Source organism: Colobus angolensis, unplaced genomic scaffold (genome assembly GCF_000951035.1).
Source record: "Colobus angolensis palliatus isolate OR3802 unplaced genomic scaffold, Cang.pa_1.0 Scaffold5, whole genome shotgun sequence".
Classification (NCBI taxonomy): Eukaryota; Metazoa; Chordata; class Mammalia; order Primates; family Cercopithecidae; genus Colobus; species Colobus angolensis.
Window position 1 is genome coordinate 11,563,599 of NW_012118487.1, and position 17,935 is coordinate 11,581,533.

The 17,935-nt window shown below is 35.2% G+C and overlaps 1 protein-coding gene across 1 annotated transcript in view; it reads right to left on the reverse strand.

Annotated features, from left to right (window-relative positions):
* The window catches only part of WDR17 (WD repeat domain 17), an 85,113-nt gene that overhangs the window by 64,957 nt on the left and 2,221 nt on the right, over positions 1-17,935 (reverse strand). Inside the window, exon 2 of the mRNA XM_011959582.1 lies at positions 2,917-3,045. Coding sequence (XP_011814972.1) covers positions 2,917-3,045 — 129 coding nt within the window. The remainder of the gene's footprint in view (positions 1-2,916; positions 3,046-17,935) is intronic.

The window sequence follows — 17,935 nt, forward strand, 5'->3', positions numbered from 1 at the left end:
GCTCCATAAAAAGACTTTGCCTGTTTCTTCATAGTTGCAATCCTGGTACACAGCAAGGCTTGGTTAATTGAAGATATTCAGCTAATATTATTGAAAGAATAAACACTTATGATCTGTTTAACATCTAAGTAACTTAATGTTTGCCATCGCAGATAATGCTGCAGTGAACATTGTATGTAATTTTTGACTAATCACATAAGTATTTCTTAAGGCTTTCTATTCTATAATTTCTCTCTCTTTCTATAACTTCAGCTATTCTTGGACAACTTTGGATTAAAACATTATTAAAGATAACCCATTACCAATGGAGTTTTCATCTGATTAGCACTGCAGCAAAAGCAATTTTAAGTTGACTTACTGAAATACGTAATTGTGTTTTCTATACCTTTAGAAATAAATATGATTTTAAGTTTCAAATTATTCAGCAATTTAAGTCACCTATGGTAGATACAGTGAGGATATCTAATGTATCCAAAAGAAAAACCCTACTATATAAGTTAGAAATTAATAGAAGAATCTATTAATATAGTAAATGTGTGAAGAAGCTATGTGGCATATGAGTGACCTTCATTGACATTACCATACAAATTATCTAGAGAGTAACTGTAAGCACTCTAGAGAACAATGAACTATTTGCAAGAATTAATCTACTAATGCATTCCTATGATATTTACAATTCAGTAATATTGAACTGTACTATTACATTGAGATTGACCATAAATTACTCTACTTTTAGGGTACATTAGCATATTAGTGCATTACAAAACAACAGTTAAGGAAAAATTCTAATACTATTTCCCATTATCATTTAATCATTCAGAAAAATATAATACAAGTGTGTCATTATCCAGAGTGTGACCGATTATCAGACTTTGACTATGCATTGGTGCTAGGTGTTATTTAATAAATATTTCCCCTGAAAATAATTGTATCATGTTATATTTACGTAGCATAACTCTCAAAGCACTTTAATTGAGATGATAATATTTAAAACAATACTTATTAACATAAATTTCATGTTAATGTCACCATGTAATAATATAATTTTCTACTGGCATACTTCGAAACTAGGTTTTATAGTGGACACTGTGATGAACTGTCCTCTAAGTTTATTTGCATCACCTTCTAAATTAGGATAATTTTCGTTCGTTTCAGTCCTTAATGACATGGCAACTTTCATGTACATTGTTTATATTAATAATTTTACCTCAATATCTTTAAATATTCATCATAAAATGTCATCACAAATTTAAGACATAGAAACTTGAAAAAATTAAGTTTTGGTTTCATCCACTGAGTTTCTTTACCATCCTTACCTCAGGAGAATAGTTTGACTTGCTTGATAAGTTTCTCTTCTTTGAGGAGGAAATAAAATACAAGACAGGGACTTAGGATTAGGAGAGAAATTGTGTAGGAGGGATTTGGGAGTGAGAAGCTTGGGACTATATAAAGAGTGTAAAGGAAGTAGATGGGAGAACAAAAGAGGTATTTAGAAGTCTTGCTGCTGTGTTGTGTACGAAGGGGGTGAAAATGAAGAAGTGTGAGTTTCATTGAAGTTACATTTTGTTTGCTAGATATTTCTACATTTTAAGAAATGGACCACTTAAAATCTTACTCTATATTGTGGAAAATGGATTGTTTTATACATTCATGCTATTATTTCTTAAATTTTCAATAAAGCAGAAAACAATTAGTAATGAACTAACATGTAGTAATGAAAAGAATTTTTGCTCTAGAATAAAACAAGTTATTCTTAGTCTTAACCGAAGTTAGAGTTTCAAGATTCTTTCCTTAAACCCATTCATTTAAGACAATTAATGAATGTCTTCTAAGTGCCAGAAAGTGTGCAAAAATTTGAGAATTAAAAGACAGGAAAGACTCACTTCTAATAAATGAAAGCATGTAGAGAGGCTTTTTATGAGGTCCTTTGCTACTAAGAAAGAGGGGAAAATAGTATATAGAAAAGAGTTCATACAGGAGCTGAGACTTGAAAGATGAGAAAGTGTTCTCTAGACAGGCAATGTAAGCAAACTGAAAAATTAGTGTAAGCGAAGGCAAGATATGAAAGACTGAGATGTCTTAGAAAAATGTAATTGGTTTGGTGTACCTGGAACACAGAGTAAGAGAGAGGCAGGAAGATCACAAAAGCATTTTAACGCCATACTACAAAGTTTAGATGTTACTATTAGGGAATGAGTAGCAACTGAAAGCTTTAAAATTTAGATTTGCATTACAGATAACTGATTACACTGAAGAAAAAATTAGTGGGAGCCAAACTAAAAATAGAGACTATTAAGAGATTATTATAATAGTTCAGGTGAGAAAGATATCAGGAACACATTAGAATCATTCTTGGCTACCAAGGGTATGGGATGTGAGTGGAAGAGGGAGTCAAAGATAACTATCACATTTCTGGTTTAGATGAATAGTTAGCTGGTGACACTGAGATACTGACTTCGAATTTAAGGAGAAAGACTGGACTTTGATTTAACATGCTTATGGCACTTCTATATGAAGAAATTCAAGCGGTTTTTGGCTCTATAAATTATGAACTGATAAGGGGTATCTGAATGGAGCTAGGACATGAAAAAAATAGTTATATGAATTTTTCTCCCAATAATATCTCAAAATATATCTGTCCTAATTTTACTATAAGGATTTCTAATGGACTACCCACATTTCTCAACTGATAAAAGAATTTTCTTATATTAAAGTTACTAATAATTTAATAATGTGTTTTCTAAAGGTTTAACTTTTAAAACCTATATGGTATAAATCACAAAACTTTAAAAATATAAATATAAATGAAATTATAGCATTATGTTTTTCATGTAACAAGGACTTAAAATATGTATTCATTAAATATTAATTTTACCTGACATAATTAAAAATGGAAAAGAATTATTATTATTTTACCTGATAAATATAGATAGCCAGAGTTGCACAATATGCAAACCTGTCTCCGCCGGCAGCACACACATCCTTGTTCCATGGCTGACATCCAGCAGCCAGCAATCCCACTTGCCTTACCTGGGACATGTTTGCCTTGAAAAACAAATTTGAAGACATGTCAGTGATTTTCATTATTGATAAACCTCCTCATTGTTTTATGTCTGTCTTCCCCAACCCTTACCTTTATGCCCTGAAAAACATTTTACTAGTACTACTAATTTTGACTTTTATTTTCAGAGAACAGCAGTTGAACTCCCTAAATGTCTGCAGACATCAAGGCAACTTATTTATTTATTTATCATTTTTTTTGAGACAGAGTCTTGCTCTGTCACCCAGGCTGGAGTGCAGTGGCATGGTCTTGGCTCACTGCAAGCTCCACCTCCTGGGTTCACACCATTCTCCTATCTCAGCTCCTTAAGTGATTACAGGTGCCCCGCCACCACACCTGGCTAATTTTTCTATTTTTAGTAGGGACGGGGTTTCACCATGTTAGCCAGGGTGGTCTCGATCTCCTGACCTTGTGATCCGCCCGCCTCGGCCTCCCAAAGTGCTGGGATTACAGGCGTGAGCCACCGCACCCAGCCTAAGGCAACTAATTTAAATGAGGAAAGCAGGAGATATGATAATGAAGGAACGACAGCTGATACTTGGCCAAGGGCTGGGAAATGCATAAGCAGTGATAGGAACTCTAGTGAAATAGAAATTGCACATGCTGTATTAATAGTATCACTGAAAAAGGCCATCCCATGTTGCAAGATTTACGGAACTTCCTAGAAAAACTGAAATATCCAGATTTTTATGTGAAATGTATCCATTTTTGAATACTGGCAATTCATTCAAGGCATCCCATTTGAATTTAAAACACTATGGGCCAATAATGGAAGGGTTGTGACCTGTGTCATAGAACTCCAGTTTTTACATCGACTCTTCATCCTCCCAAAATCTATCTGAGGTGCGTAAGACAGGCATACAAGCTGGGTTAACAATACTCTTCACTGTTAGGATGGGGCAGAAAGAAGCTGAAAAGTATCTGAATAAAAATGGTTTATGTGGCAGGACAGAGAATGTTGGAATAGACAACCCCAAAGATGCAGACAATGTAGTGCAGCAGAAGCAGGCCTGGGCAGGAAATACGGAATGACACCAAGCTTTGCACCAGGCGTAGAGTGTGAGTTGGAGTCAAGCATTAAATCTTATGTCTCTATTTCTTGTATCTAAAATACAGCTTCTGAAGTATATTTTCTGTCAGATTCCTCTCAGATAAAAAAAATGCTAGGAATCTATCTGTAAACTCTAAATACCTCCCAGATACCAGAGGACAGTAAATGGTGGGGCTGTAAGTCTGTGATCATAATGAAAACTCGTAAGAAAATCATACAAAAGCAAAAAAACACATCTGTGCAGAGTATTAAACTATGTGGTTATCTAATAAATGACATTCAAAAAAGAAATTATCGACAAAAAATACTTTTTAAAGGTAGAATCCAAGCCATTATTAGCTATCTTTTCAATATGGTCTAAAATACTGGTCTAAAAATAAAGATAGGAGAGCTCCTAATATGATAGACAACCTTCCATCTACACTACTACAAAGCTATACCAGGCAAATTCAATTTTTCACTATTGTCAATTTCATATCTGATTTTTAAATGAGGAAAAAATGTAAGTAGTGATTATAATCTTAAATATTTTGGTTTGGAAAGTTAAGTAGAAAACTGAGAGCTATAATAAATTTGGTTTTACGTGATATACTGCATAGGCAATATTTAGTTTACGCTGCTCAAAAGCTTCGCATAATGTTAATGTCAAAACCACAACACGTAAAATATCACACATACAAAACCCACACGCATAAATATACACACATCTGATCTACATCTCAAGTCTTATAGATGCTTGTTCAGTGTATACCCTGAATCTTCCAACTCTTAATCCAATTCTTTTAATGCTCAGCAATTAGTAAATTTTAAATGGTTAAGTTTTCTCCCATAGATCACTAACTCATATTTATTTACAAAACTATGTTCTTCATTTTATCTTTTCTATTTCATATTTTCACTTCTGAAAAGGGTCTCCTTTCTTCTCATCTCCCCTTCCATTCTTCTCCAATTCTGTCTGTCTTCATCTCATTAAATCCCCTTATCCGAGCAGAATTAGTGATAGATTTAGAAAAAAAAGTAAATAAATTACTTGAAGTATAAGCTGGCATGATAAAGCAACAGGGCTACCAATCTTGAGTGCTTTTATGTATTCAGAAACTTTCCTCCTCCTCTAATGACACCTGTATTTCCTCAAACATTAGCATTCAGGGTAAATAAAAAATATATACATTTCTTTTTTTTTTTTTACCCTTAGTAATATTACAGTATCTTTCACTGAAAATGTACATTATTTCAGCCACATTGTGAGTTACACTGACTTTTGGAGATTATGTGGAGATCTTTTAAATTACTATTTATAACATTTGCATCTAAGTAAAAATGTCTTTTGATTTCTGTTTAACCAAATATTGAGTTTATATTTGGAAAAGAAACATAATTAAAGAAAAATCTTTAAACACACAATTAAAATGAAGTCATTTGGCCAAGCACAGTGGCTCATGCCTGTAATCCCCCAGCACTTTTGGGAGGCCAAGATGGGTGGATCGCTTGAACCCAGGAGTTCAAGACGAGTCTGGGCAACATAAGGAGATCCTATCTCTACAAAAATACAAAAATTAGCCAGGGGTGGTGGTGCATGCTTGTAGCCCTAGCTACTTGGGAAGCTGAGGTGGGAGGATTGCTTTAGCCTGAGAGGTACTGGTTGCAGTGAACTGTGATCACACCACTGCACTCTTGCCTGGGAGACAGAGCAAGTCTCAAATAAACAAATACATAAATAAAAGTCATTTAAAAATTTTCACTTTTTGGAACTTTTTTTTCACATTTTTCATAATTAACAAAAAATTCCTAGAAAAACAGCAAAATTGAGCAAAAAGAACAGAGAGTTCCCATATGCCCCTCATAGCCTCCCCCCACCACATAACATGAGTTTCCCCACTATTAACACTCAGCATCAGATGGCACATGTTAAAACTGATGAGTCTACATTGACACATCATTATCACCCAAAGCCCACAGTTTACATTAGGGCTCATTCTTGATGGTCTCCATCATACAGGTTTTCACAAATGTGTAATGATATGTATCCACCATTACAGTATGGGCAAGGATAGCTTCACTGCTCTAAAAAGTTCTTTGTGCTGGCTGGGCGCGGTGGCTCACGCCTGTAATCCCAGCACTTTGGGAGGCCGAGGCAGGTGGATCATGAGGTTAGGCGTTCAAGACCAGCCTGGCCAAGATGGTGAAACCCCGTCTCTACTAAAAATACAAAAAAATAGCTGGGCGTGGTGGTGGGTGCCTGTAATGCCAGCTACTTGGGAGGCTGAGGCAGAGAATTTCTTGAACCCAGGAGGCAGAGGTTGCAGTGAGCCAAGACTGTGCCACTGCACTCCAGCCTGGGTGACAGAGTGAGACTCTGTCTCAAAAAAAAAAAAAAAAAATCCTTTGTGCTCTGCCTATTCATCTCCCCCCCTCTCCAATTCCTGGCAACAACTAATCTTTTAATGTTTCCATAGTTCTGCCTTCCCACAAAGTCATATAGTTGGAACCATAGAGTATGTAGCCTTTACAGACTGCCTTCTTTCAGTTAGTAATTCGCATTTAGTTTGCCTTCATGTCTTTTCATGGCTTGAGAGCTCATTTCTTTTTTTTCTCCATTTTTTATTGCGGTAAAATACGCATAACATAAAATCTAACTTCTTAACCACTTTTAAGTGTACAATTCATAATGTGCAACCAGGAGTGTGAGGTTGCAGTGAACTATGACCGTGCCACTGCACTCCAGCCTGGGTGACAGAGAGAGACCCTGTCTTGGGGGGTGGGGGAGAGGGAGGCAAGTAGGGAGGGCAGGGGGAAGAAGGGAGGGAGGGAGGAAGGAAGGAAAAAAGGAAAGAAGGGAAAAACACTGTTAACAGTACCCAAAGAATGGGAGAAAATATTTGTAAACCACATATCTGATAAGGGATTAATATCCCAAATATAGGGAGAATTCCCAAAACTCAACAATGATAAAGAAACATGATTTACCTGATTCAAAAATGGGCAAAGGACTTGAATATATAATGTCCTCAAGTTTCATCCCTGTTGTAGTGTATGTCAGAATTTCCTTCTGATTTAAAGCTGAATAATACTCCATTGTGCATATATGCCATATTTCCTTATCCATGTGTCTATGAATTGTCACCTGGATTGCTTCCACGTTTTAGCTATTACAAAAAAATGCTGCGATGAAAACTGATGTACAAATATCTCTTCCACGTCCTGCTTTCAATTTTGGGGGGTTTACATGCAGAAGTGGGATACTACATCAAATAATAATTTTATTTTTACTTTTTTGCAAAACTATCATACTGTTTTCCACAGCAGCAATTCCATTTTACATTACAACAAACAGGGCACAAGTGTTTGGATAACTCTACATCCTGACCAACACGTGCTATTTTCTGTTATTTGATAGTAGCCATTCTAATTGGTGTGAGATGGTGTTTTTTTGTTCTTTTGATTTGCATTTCCCTGAAGATTAATAATGTTGAGCATCTTTTCATGTGCTTATCAGTCATTTCTGTAACATCTTTGGTGAAACATCTATGTAAGTATCTTGTCCATTTTTCAACCAGGTAAATCACGTTTCTTTGTAATTGTTAAATTTTAGGAGTTCTTCCTATATTTGCGATATTAATCCTATATCAGATATGTGATTTATAAATATTTTCTTCATTGTGTTGATTGCTGTCCATTTTTACTGTTGATAGGATTTTTCTTTTCTTCTTCTTCTTTTTCTTTTTCTACAGACAGGTTTCTTTCTGGAGTGTAGTGGCATGATCATAGTTCACTGCAACCTCAAACTCCTAGGCTCAAGTGATCCTGCTGCCTCAGACTCCCAAGTAGCTAGGCCTACAGGCATGCATCATCATGCCTGGCTATTTTCTGTTGTTGTTGAAACAGTCTCACCATGCTGCACAGGTTGGTCTCGAACTCCTGGCCTCAAGTGATCATCCTGCCTCAGCCTCCCGAAGTGCTGGGATCACAGATGTGAGTCACCATGCCTGGCCAGTGTTTTTCTTTTCATGCACAGAATTTTTAATTTTCATGAAATCCAATTTGCATGTTTTGTGCTTTTGATGCCTGTGCCTTTGGTATCATATTACAGACATTGCTGTCAAATCCAATGTTGTGAAGCTTTTGCCCTCTGTTTTCTTCTAAAAGCTTTATAGATACTGGTCTTAAATTCAGTGTCTTTGATCCATTTTAATCTTTTATATGGTGTTAGGTAAGAGTCCAATTTCATTCTTTGGCATGTGGATATTTCATTTTCCCAGCACCATATGTTAAGACTGGCCTTTCTGCATTGAATGGTATTGCCACTCTTGTCAAATGACATTTGGTCATATATGTAAGGGGATAGTTCTGAAGTCTCTATTCTATTCCATTGGTCTATATACCTGCCTTTATGCTGGTATGACACTGTTTTGATTACTGTAGTATTGCAACAAGTTTTGAAATCAGAAAATGTGAGTCCTTCAGTTTTGTTATTCAGGGTCTCTTGAGTTTCTATATCAATTTTAGGACGGCTTTTTAAAATTCTTGCATTTGCCCGTTTCATCTAGGTTATCAAATTAGTTGGTGTACAATTGTTCCTACTACTGTCTTATAATGTTTTTAATTTCTTTATAATCTGTAGAGATGTTCCAATTTTTGTGATTTTAATAATTTGAGTTTTCTCTCTTTTTCTTAGTCTATCCAGCTACAGATTTGACAATTTTGTTGATCTTTTTCTCTATTTTTTTTTCTATTCTCTATTTCATTTATCTCTGCTTGGATATTATATCTTTCATTCTAGTTTTGAGTTTAGTTTATTCTTTTGTTAATTCCTTAAGTTGTAAAAATAGGTTGCTAATTTGAGATCTTATAAATGCTTTAATGAAATTATTTATGGCTACAAATTTTCCCTCTGGCATTGATTCCACTGCATCCCATAAGTTTTGGTATGTTGTGTTTTTGTTTCACTCATCTCTAAGAGTTCTCTACTTTTCCTTGTGATTTCTTCTTTCATCAATTGGTTGTTTGAGAGTGTGTTAATGCCCATAAATTTGTGAATTTTTCAGTTCTCTGTTATTGATTTCTAACTTTATCCCGCAGTGTTCAGAGAAGACACAATGTATGATAACTACTTTTCAAAATCTATTGAGGCTTAATATTTGGACAAACATATTGCCCATCCTGGAAAATGTCACATGTGCACTTGAGAAGAATGTGTATGCAGTTATGGAGTAGGGTGTTCTATATATGTCTGTTAGATCTAGTTGGATTAATATATTGTTTGAGTCCTCAGTTTCCTTGCTTATTTTCTGTCTGATGTATTCATTATTGAGAATGGGGTACTAAATTATACAATTATTATTGTAGAACTATCTATCCCTTCAATTCAGTTAGTTTTTGCTTCATATATTTTTATGGTGTTTTTTGGGTGTATAAATGATTGTAATTGTTATATTTTGCTGCATTGAAACTTTATTAATATATAGTGTCCTTCTTTGACTTTTCTGAACTTTTTTGATTAAAAATCAATTTCATCTAATATTAATATAGGCATGCCTGCTTTCTTTTTGCTATTCTGTGCATGGAAAAAAATTTTTCCATCCTTTTACTTCCAATCTATTTGTGTCTTTGGATCTCAAGTGAATCAACTGTAGACAGCCTACAGATGGACCTTTTATTTTTTATTATTATATTTTAAGTTCTAGGGTACGTGTACACAACCTGTAGGTTTGTTGCATATGTATACATGTGCCATGTTGGTGTGCCGCACCCAGTAACTCGTCATTTACATGAGGTATATCTCCTAATGCTATCCCTCCCCCTCCCCCCACCCCGCAACAGGCCCCGGTGTGTGATGTTCCCCTTCTTGTGTCCAAGTGTTCTCATTGTTCAATTCCCACCTATAAGTGAGAACATGTGATGTTTGGTTTTTTGTCCTTGTGATAGTTTGCTAAGAAAGATGGTTTCCAGCTTCATCCATGTCCCTACAAAAGACATGAACTCATCCTTTTTATGGCTGCATAGTATTCCATGGTATATATGTGTGACATTTTCTTAATCCAATCTATCATTGATGGACATTTGGGTTGGTTCCAAGTCTTTGCTATTGTGAATAGTACCGCAATAAACATACATGTGCATGTGTCTTTCTAGCAGCATGATTTATAATCCTTTGGGTATATACCCAGTAATGGGATGGCTGGGTCATATGGTATTGCCTAGGTTTTCTTCTAGGGTTTTTATGGTTTTAGGTCTAACATTTAAGTCTTTAATAGATGGAACTTTTTTAAAATCAATTCTGCCAATCTCTGTCTTTGTTTGAAAAGCTTAATATCCATTTACATTTACAGTAATTACTGATAAAGGACTTACTTCTGTCATTTTGCTATTCATTTCCAATATGCTTCATAGCTTTTTTGTCCTCATTTCCTGCAACACTTTTGTCTTTTGTGTTTAAAAGTTAATTTTTGCAGTGAAACTTTGAATTCCTTTCTCATTTTCTTCTGTGTATATCCTACAGCTATTTTCTTTGTAGCTACCATGGAGATTAAACTTAACATGCTAAAGTTACAAGACTCCAATTTAAATTTATTCCAAATTAGCTTCAATTACATACAAAACCTGAGCTCCTTTAAAACTCCAACCCCACACCTTTAAGTTGTTGATGCCAAAAAATTACATCTTTATATATTGTGTGGCCTGAAACACAAACAAATTAATTATTTTAAATACATTAGTTTCTTAAATTAAGAGAAGACAAAATGTGGAATCACCAACCAAAGTTACAATAATACTACTTGTATACTAAGAATTTTAAAAAATATTTTACTTGTGTAAATGATGATGAAGACAAACAATAGCATTCCACACCGTTTCCAAATACTAGCACTTATAATTGTCCATGTATTTACCTTTATTGAGATCTTTATTTTTTCATATGGCTTTGAGTTACTGTCTAGTGACATGTCATTTCACCCTGCAGAACTTCCTTGAGCATTTCTTCCAAAGCAGGTTTAAAGAGAATGAACTCCCTCAGTTTTTGCTTATTGGGAAATGTATTAATTTCTTCCTCACTTCTGAAAGACAGTCTTGCAGGATAAAAGATACTTGGTTGACATTTTTTTTTCTTTTAGCACTTTAAATATATTGGCCCATTTCCTTCCAGTCTCCAAAGTTTCATATCAGAAATCTGTTGTTTATACTACTGAGGATCCCTGTACATTTGTGTTAATCACTTCTTTCTTATTGATTTCAAGATTCACTCTGTTTTTCAAGATTTGATTATGATGTGTCTCCATTGTGGGTCTGTTTCAGTTCAAATTCTTGGAGTTTGCTGAAACTCTTGGAAATTTACTTCATGTTTTTCCATCAAATTTGAGGAGTTTTCTCCCATTATTTCTTCAAATATTCTTTCTTTTCTTCCATCTCTCTCTCTTCCCCTTTGGTACTCCCACATGAGTGCATATTGGTGGGCTTCATAGTGTCCCTTATGTCCCTTCGGTTTTGCTTACTTCTCTTCAATCTCCTTCTGTTCCTTAGACTCAATATTTTCTATTGTCTTATCTTCATATTTGCTAATATTTTCTTCTTAAATGTCTTTGAATTCTTCTATTTTACTTAAGTTATTATATTTTTCAGCCCTACAATTCTTTTTCTGGTTTTCTATCTCCTTATTATCTCCATTTTGTTCAAACATTGTTTTCTTGACTTTCTCCATATCTTCCTTTAGTTTTTAAGCATCCTAAGACAGTTGTTTTAAAGTCTTTGTCTAGTAGATCTTTCATCAGGTCTTTTTCAAAAAGCATCTGTTTATTTTTTTTCCACTGAAAGAGCCATAATTTTCTGTTTCTTTTTAGGGCTTGTGGCTTTCTGTTGAACACTGGACACTTGAATCTAGTAATATGGTAACTCTGGAAATCAGAGTCTCCTCCTTCCTCAGGATTTGTTGTTTTTGTTTTCACTTGTTATTTTCGTTTTCAATTGTTGTGGGCTGTCTCTGTCCCAAGGATCATCCTCAGGTATAAACATAAGGACTTCTCAGGGTTATTCTGAACTTGTGTCTTTCTCTGTTCATGCACAGTAACTTCCTAATTTTGTTTGTATAGGCAGTTGCTTTTGAATTGCGTAGGCTTTAATTGCTGGCTCCCAAAAGGGTAAAAAGAAAAAAAATTAGGGATTCAGCCCTTTAAGTCCCCTTGAAATCACTTGAGCTGGAGAGGGAAGAGATTGTAACAGTGGAGGTAGGTGCAATAACAATGGCTGCCTGCCTCTTTGTCTGCACTTCTGTGATCAGAAGCAGTAGATTCCTGATATACAAAGGACAGAGTGTTTTTTTTCTTCCCTGGTTCAAATAAGCTGCTTGCAAGATATATGCTCAGTTGTCTGCCCTGGAGCTTAAGGTGAGGGATGAGTAGCTGCCACTGTGCTGGGAACTAAAACTTACTAACTTCAATTTATCATCCAAGCCTTTCCCTGGCAGTTGCAAGCCTTCACAGATTCTGGTATTTCAAAATAATTACATCAGACAGACTGTACCGGTGCAATTGTTGTCTAGGCGGGGAGAGAGATTTCTAGTGCCTTTCATGGCTTAATGGCTCATTGCTTTTTAGTGCAGAATAATATTTATTTATCTAGATGTAGCGCAGTTTATTTATTCACCAGTCTACTGAAGGACATACTTGTTGCTTCCGTGTTTTAGCAATTATGGTTAAAGCTGCTATAAACATCCATGTGCAGGTTTTTGGGTGGACACAGTTTTTTAATTCATTTAGATAAATACCAAGGAACACAATTGCTGGACCATATAGTAAGAATACGTTTAGCTTTGTAAGAACCCATCAAACTGTCTTCCATAAGGTCTGTGTCATTTTGTATTCCCATTAGAAATGAGAGTTCCTGTTGCTCCACATCCTTGCCAGCATCTGGTGTTTGGATATTAGCCATTCTAATTGATATGTAGTGGTATCTAATTGATTTAATTTGCAATTCCCAAAGACAAATAATGTTGAACATCTTTTCACATGCTCACTGGTCATGTATATATATGCTTTGGTGAGGTATCTGTTCAGCTCTTTTGCCCACTTTAAAACCAGGCTGTTCAATCTTCTAGTTACTGAGTTATATGAATTATTTGTATATTTTGGATAACAGATCTTTAGCAGATGTGTCTTTTGCAAATGTTTTCTTCCATTCTGTGGTTTGCCTTCTTATTCTGCTGATATTGTTAAAATTGAAGATTTTCATTTTAATAAAGTCCAGCTTATCAATTATTTTTTTCATAGAACATACCTTGTTTATCTAAAAAGTGCTAGCGAAACCCACAGTCATCCAGGTTTTCTCTTATGTTACCTTCTACAAGTTTCATAGGTTTGCATTTTACATGTAGTCCTATGTTGCATTTTGGATTATTTTTTGTAAAATATATAAGGCCTGTGTCTAGATATTTTTTTAACATTGTATATCCAGTTATTCCAGCCTCATTTGTTGAAAAGACTATCTTAGTTTCACTGTATTGCCTTTGCTTCTTTATCAAATATCAGTTGAGTATATATATGTGGGTCTATTTCTAAGCTGTCTATTCTGTTCCATTGATCTATTTGTCTATCCTTTTGCAGATACCACAGCTATCTTTTTTATTGGAGCTATATAATAAGTCTTTAAGTTGGGTAGTGTTAGTTCTCCAACTTTGTTCTCCTTCAATCCATTCCTGCATGTTGTCTACTTTTACCATTAAAGTTATTAGCAAATTAATTGCAGTTTTTTTTTAATTCGTTGTCTGATAATACCAACATTTCTGTCGTATCTGACTCTGGTTCGGATGCTTTATCTGTCTATTCAAACTGTATTTTTTTGCCTTTTTGTTTATCATGTAAATTTTTGTGAGGTGTACATGATGAACTGCATAAAAGAAAATGCTGTAAACAGGCCTTTAGTAATGTAGTGGTAAGATGTTGGGGTAGAGTGAGCATTATAAAGTCCTATGATTAGGCCTCAGTCACGTGCCCATGACCAGTGCTTCTCAGTCCCCCCAGCCCTGCTTAGGTGGGACAGGATGGTTGAGGAAGGGCTGGTGTTGGGTATTTTCCTTCTCCCAGGTAGGTAAGGATCTTATAAAATCCTAGAGTGTTACACTCTGGACAAATAGGTTCTCTTGAGGTTAGGTCTTAAGAACAGAATGCCATGATCCTAAAATTCATATAGAACCAAACAAGAGCACAAATAGCCTATGCAATCCAAAGCCAAAGGAATAAAGCTGGAGGCAATGCATTACCTGACTTCAAATTATATTACAAGACTATGGTAACCAAAACAGCATGGTACTGGCATAAAAAATAGACATATAGATCAATGGAAGAGAACAGAGATCCCAGAAATAAAGCCACACACCTACAGTGAATTGATCTTCAACAAGGCCAACAAGCACACAGAGTGGGGAAACAACACCCTTTTCAATAAATAGTGCTGTAAAAATTAGACATCCATATACAGGAGAATAAAACTAGACCCATATCTATCACCACATAAAAAAAAAAAAACAATTCAAGATGTATTAAAGACTTAAATGCAAGATCAGAAACTATAAAAATACTAGAAGAAAACCTAGGGGAAACTCTTATGGACATTCATCTAGGCAAGGAATGTATACTATGACCTCAAAAGCACAGACAACAAAAAAAAAAATAGACAAATGGGACTTAATTAAACTAAAGAGTTCCTGCACAACAAAAGAAATAATCAACAGAGAGAACACACAACCTGTAGAATAGGAGAAATATCTGCAAACTATTCATCCAACAAGGGACTAATATCCAGAATATACAAAGAAACCAAATAACTGGACAACAAAAGAAATACAAATAATCCCATTAAAAACTGGGCAAAGGACATGAGTAGACATTTTTCTGAAGAAGACACACAAATGGCCAAGAGGTATATGAAAAAATGCTCAACATCACTGATCATCAGAGAAATACAAATTAAAACCACAATGGGATATAATCTTCCACCAGTCAGTGTCTATTATTAAAAAGACAGAAATAGGCCGGGCGCGGTGGCTCAAGCCTGTAATCTCAGCACTTTGGGAGGCCGAGACGGGCGGATCACGGGGTCAGGAGATCGAGACCATCCTGGCGAACAGGGTGAAACCCCGTCACTACTAAAAAATACAAAAAACTAGCCGGGCGAGGTGGCGGCGCCTGTGGTCCCAGCTACTCGGGCGAGAGAATGGCGTAAACCCGGGAGGCGGAGCTTGCAGTGAGCTGAGATCCGGCCACTGCACTCCAGCCCGGGCGACAGAGCGAGACTCCGTCTCAAAAAAAAAAAAGACAGAAATAATAGACGTTGGTGAGGATGTGGGGAAGAGAGAATTCATACTCTGTTGGTGCGAATGTAAATTAATACACCTTCTATGAGAAACAGTATGGAAATTTCACAAATAAATAAAATTAGAGCTATTATATGATCCAGTAATCCTACTACTCCGTATCTACCCAAAGGAAAATAAATCATTATAGCAAAAAGATAACTGTACTCATATGTTTATTGCAGCACTATTTGCAATAGTAAAGCTATAGAATCAACTTAAGTGCCTGTCAACAGACGATTGGATAACGAAAATGTAATATATATACACAGTGCAATACTATTCAGCCATCAAAAATCATGTATTTTGCAGCAACATGGATGGAGCTGAAGGTCATTACCTTAAGGGAAACAAGCCATGCACAAAGAGTCCCATATCACATGTTCTCATTCATAAGTGGGTAGTAAAAAAATGTGTACACATGGATGCCAAAGTGGAATGCTAGACAAGGGCGACTCTAAAGTGTGAAGGAGTGGGAGGGGTGGATGAGGAGAAATTACTGAATGGTATAACGTACATTATTCAAGTGATGGATACCCTAAAAGCCCTGATTTGATCACTATGCAATCTATGCATGTAACAAAATTGTACTTGCACTCCATAATTTTATACGAATTATTTTAAAAGTTGGTTAAAAATAAAGAACAGAAAGCTCTAGTGTAATTAAGTGGTTTCTTTTCCCCTCCCGCTGCTGGAAGCAAGAGGATATTCTTCTCTAATATTCACCCTGAGTACCAGTTTAGAGCTCCTGGAAGTAAAATGTACAAAAGCTCCCCCACCACTCCCATTACTGGGTTCCTGTGAAGTTTTTAACTCTCAGACTTGACCATATTGTGCTTCCATCAATTTATCAGTTACAGTTCAGATTTTCTTACTCTGGCAGCGATGCCCAGGTTGGTTTCTTCTAATTGATTTCTGCTCTGGTAAGATGTGATTCTCTGCAACTGCATTTCCACCTCAATAATTTTGAGGGCAGTGATTTGCCTTGTGCCCTTACTTCTCAGGTGGATCTAGGAAGAGTCATTGACTTTTCAAAGTGTTCAATTTTTTACTGGTTAAAATGGAGTAGCAACTTCTAAGCTGCTTTCATCATGAACTAGAAACCAGCAGTTTCTCTGCTTATTTATTAGAAACAAAAATAAAGTTCTAAATTTGTGCCAACACATTTTGACTTTAACTAAGAGTATATCTTGATTTATTATTTTTTAGTTTCCAAAATTAGATAATACAAGCATTTCTATGTTGACATAAAAATTTGGTGTACCTTTGATCTTAAATAGCTTTTACAGGTCTTACAATCCAACAACTTAAATCCTGTTGAAATTCAGAGTTGAATAACTTGCTAAACCAGATATTAAAATAATAAATAGGACAAAACAGAATAGATATTTCAAAACAAAATAGATATTTCAAAACAATAGATATTTTTAAAAATCTATGACTCTGAATAAAAGATAAAAAGCATATCATACATTATTGAATATATAAATATCACTGCATTTAAAGTCTGAATTATGTATTCAAGCAAAGTCTAATATGTGAATTTCTAGATTTCTTTTCAAAAGGACTAAAAAAGATAAGCAATAATTATGCAGTCTTAATTAAATTATATCTACAATTGCCAAGGAGATGAAACAAAATGTCCAGAGCCTTTTGTTATCTTGGTAGTCAGCATCAATTGTTACTCAATCATGATTCTGCATTACTAAAAACAGAAAATGGTCCACTGAAAGTCCATTTAAACATATAAATTTATATTTTAAATATAAATCCTACAAAATATGTCACATTTAAAGGTAAATAAACATATTTAGACAGGTAATATATTGCAGATAAATATTTTACAAAGCCTTTATTATCCTTACTTTAGAATGTTTCATTAATATGTGAACCACTGAAGAATTTTCGTGTCTATTTCAAAGATTTGTTGCTTCAGAATATACAATCTTTTTGGCCCAGAAACAACACACACACTTTGCCAATGAAGTACTAAACACTGTAGCTCACTGAGTAATGCAGATTTATAATGGATTTCGGAAGAAACTCTGAGCATTGTGTCACCCCACATAAAACTGACAGCATCCGTCGTGTGGCAACTATAGCCTTTGCAATGATATAATTTTTTGTCCTAGTTTAACTCAAATTGTATTTTTGGATTCAATCTCATACCATATGAAACACACATACACAAAAAATAATCATATTAAATTTATTCTTAGGTTCAATAGGGAATAGATGCTGAAGATGCTTTTCGCAAAGTGAATAAAGTAAGTGATAAGGATATATCTACATTAGTTTGGCACAGGTAATAAAACTCGCTTTTAAATATGTAAGATTATTATGATATAAAATAATCATAGACTGGGTGCGGTGGCTCAAGCCTGTAATCCCAGCACTTTGGGAGGCCGAGACAGGCAGATCACGAGGTCAGGAGATCAAGACCATCCTGGCTAACATGGTGAAACCCCGTCTCTACTAAAAA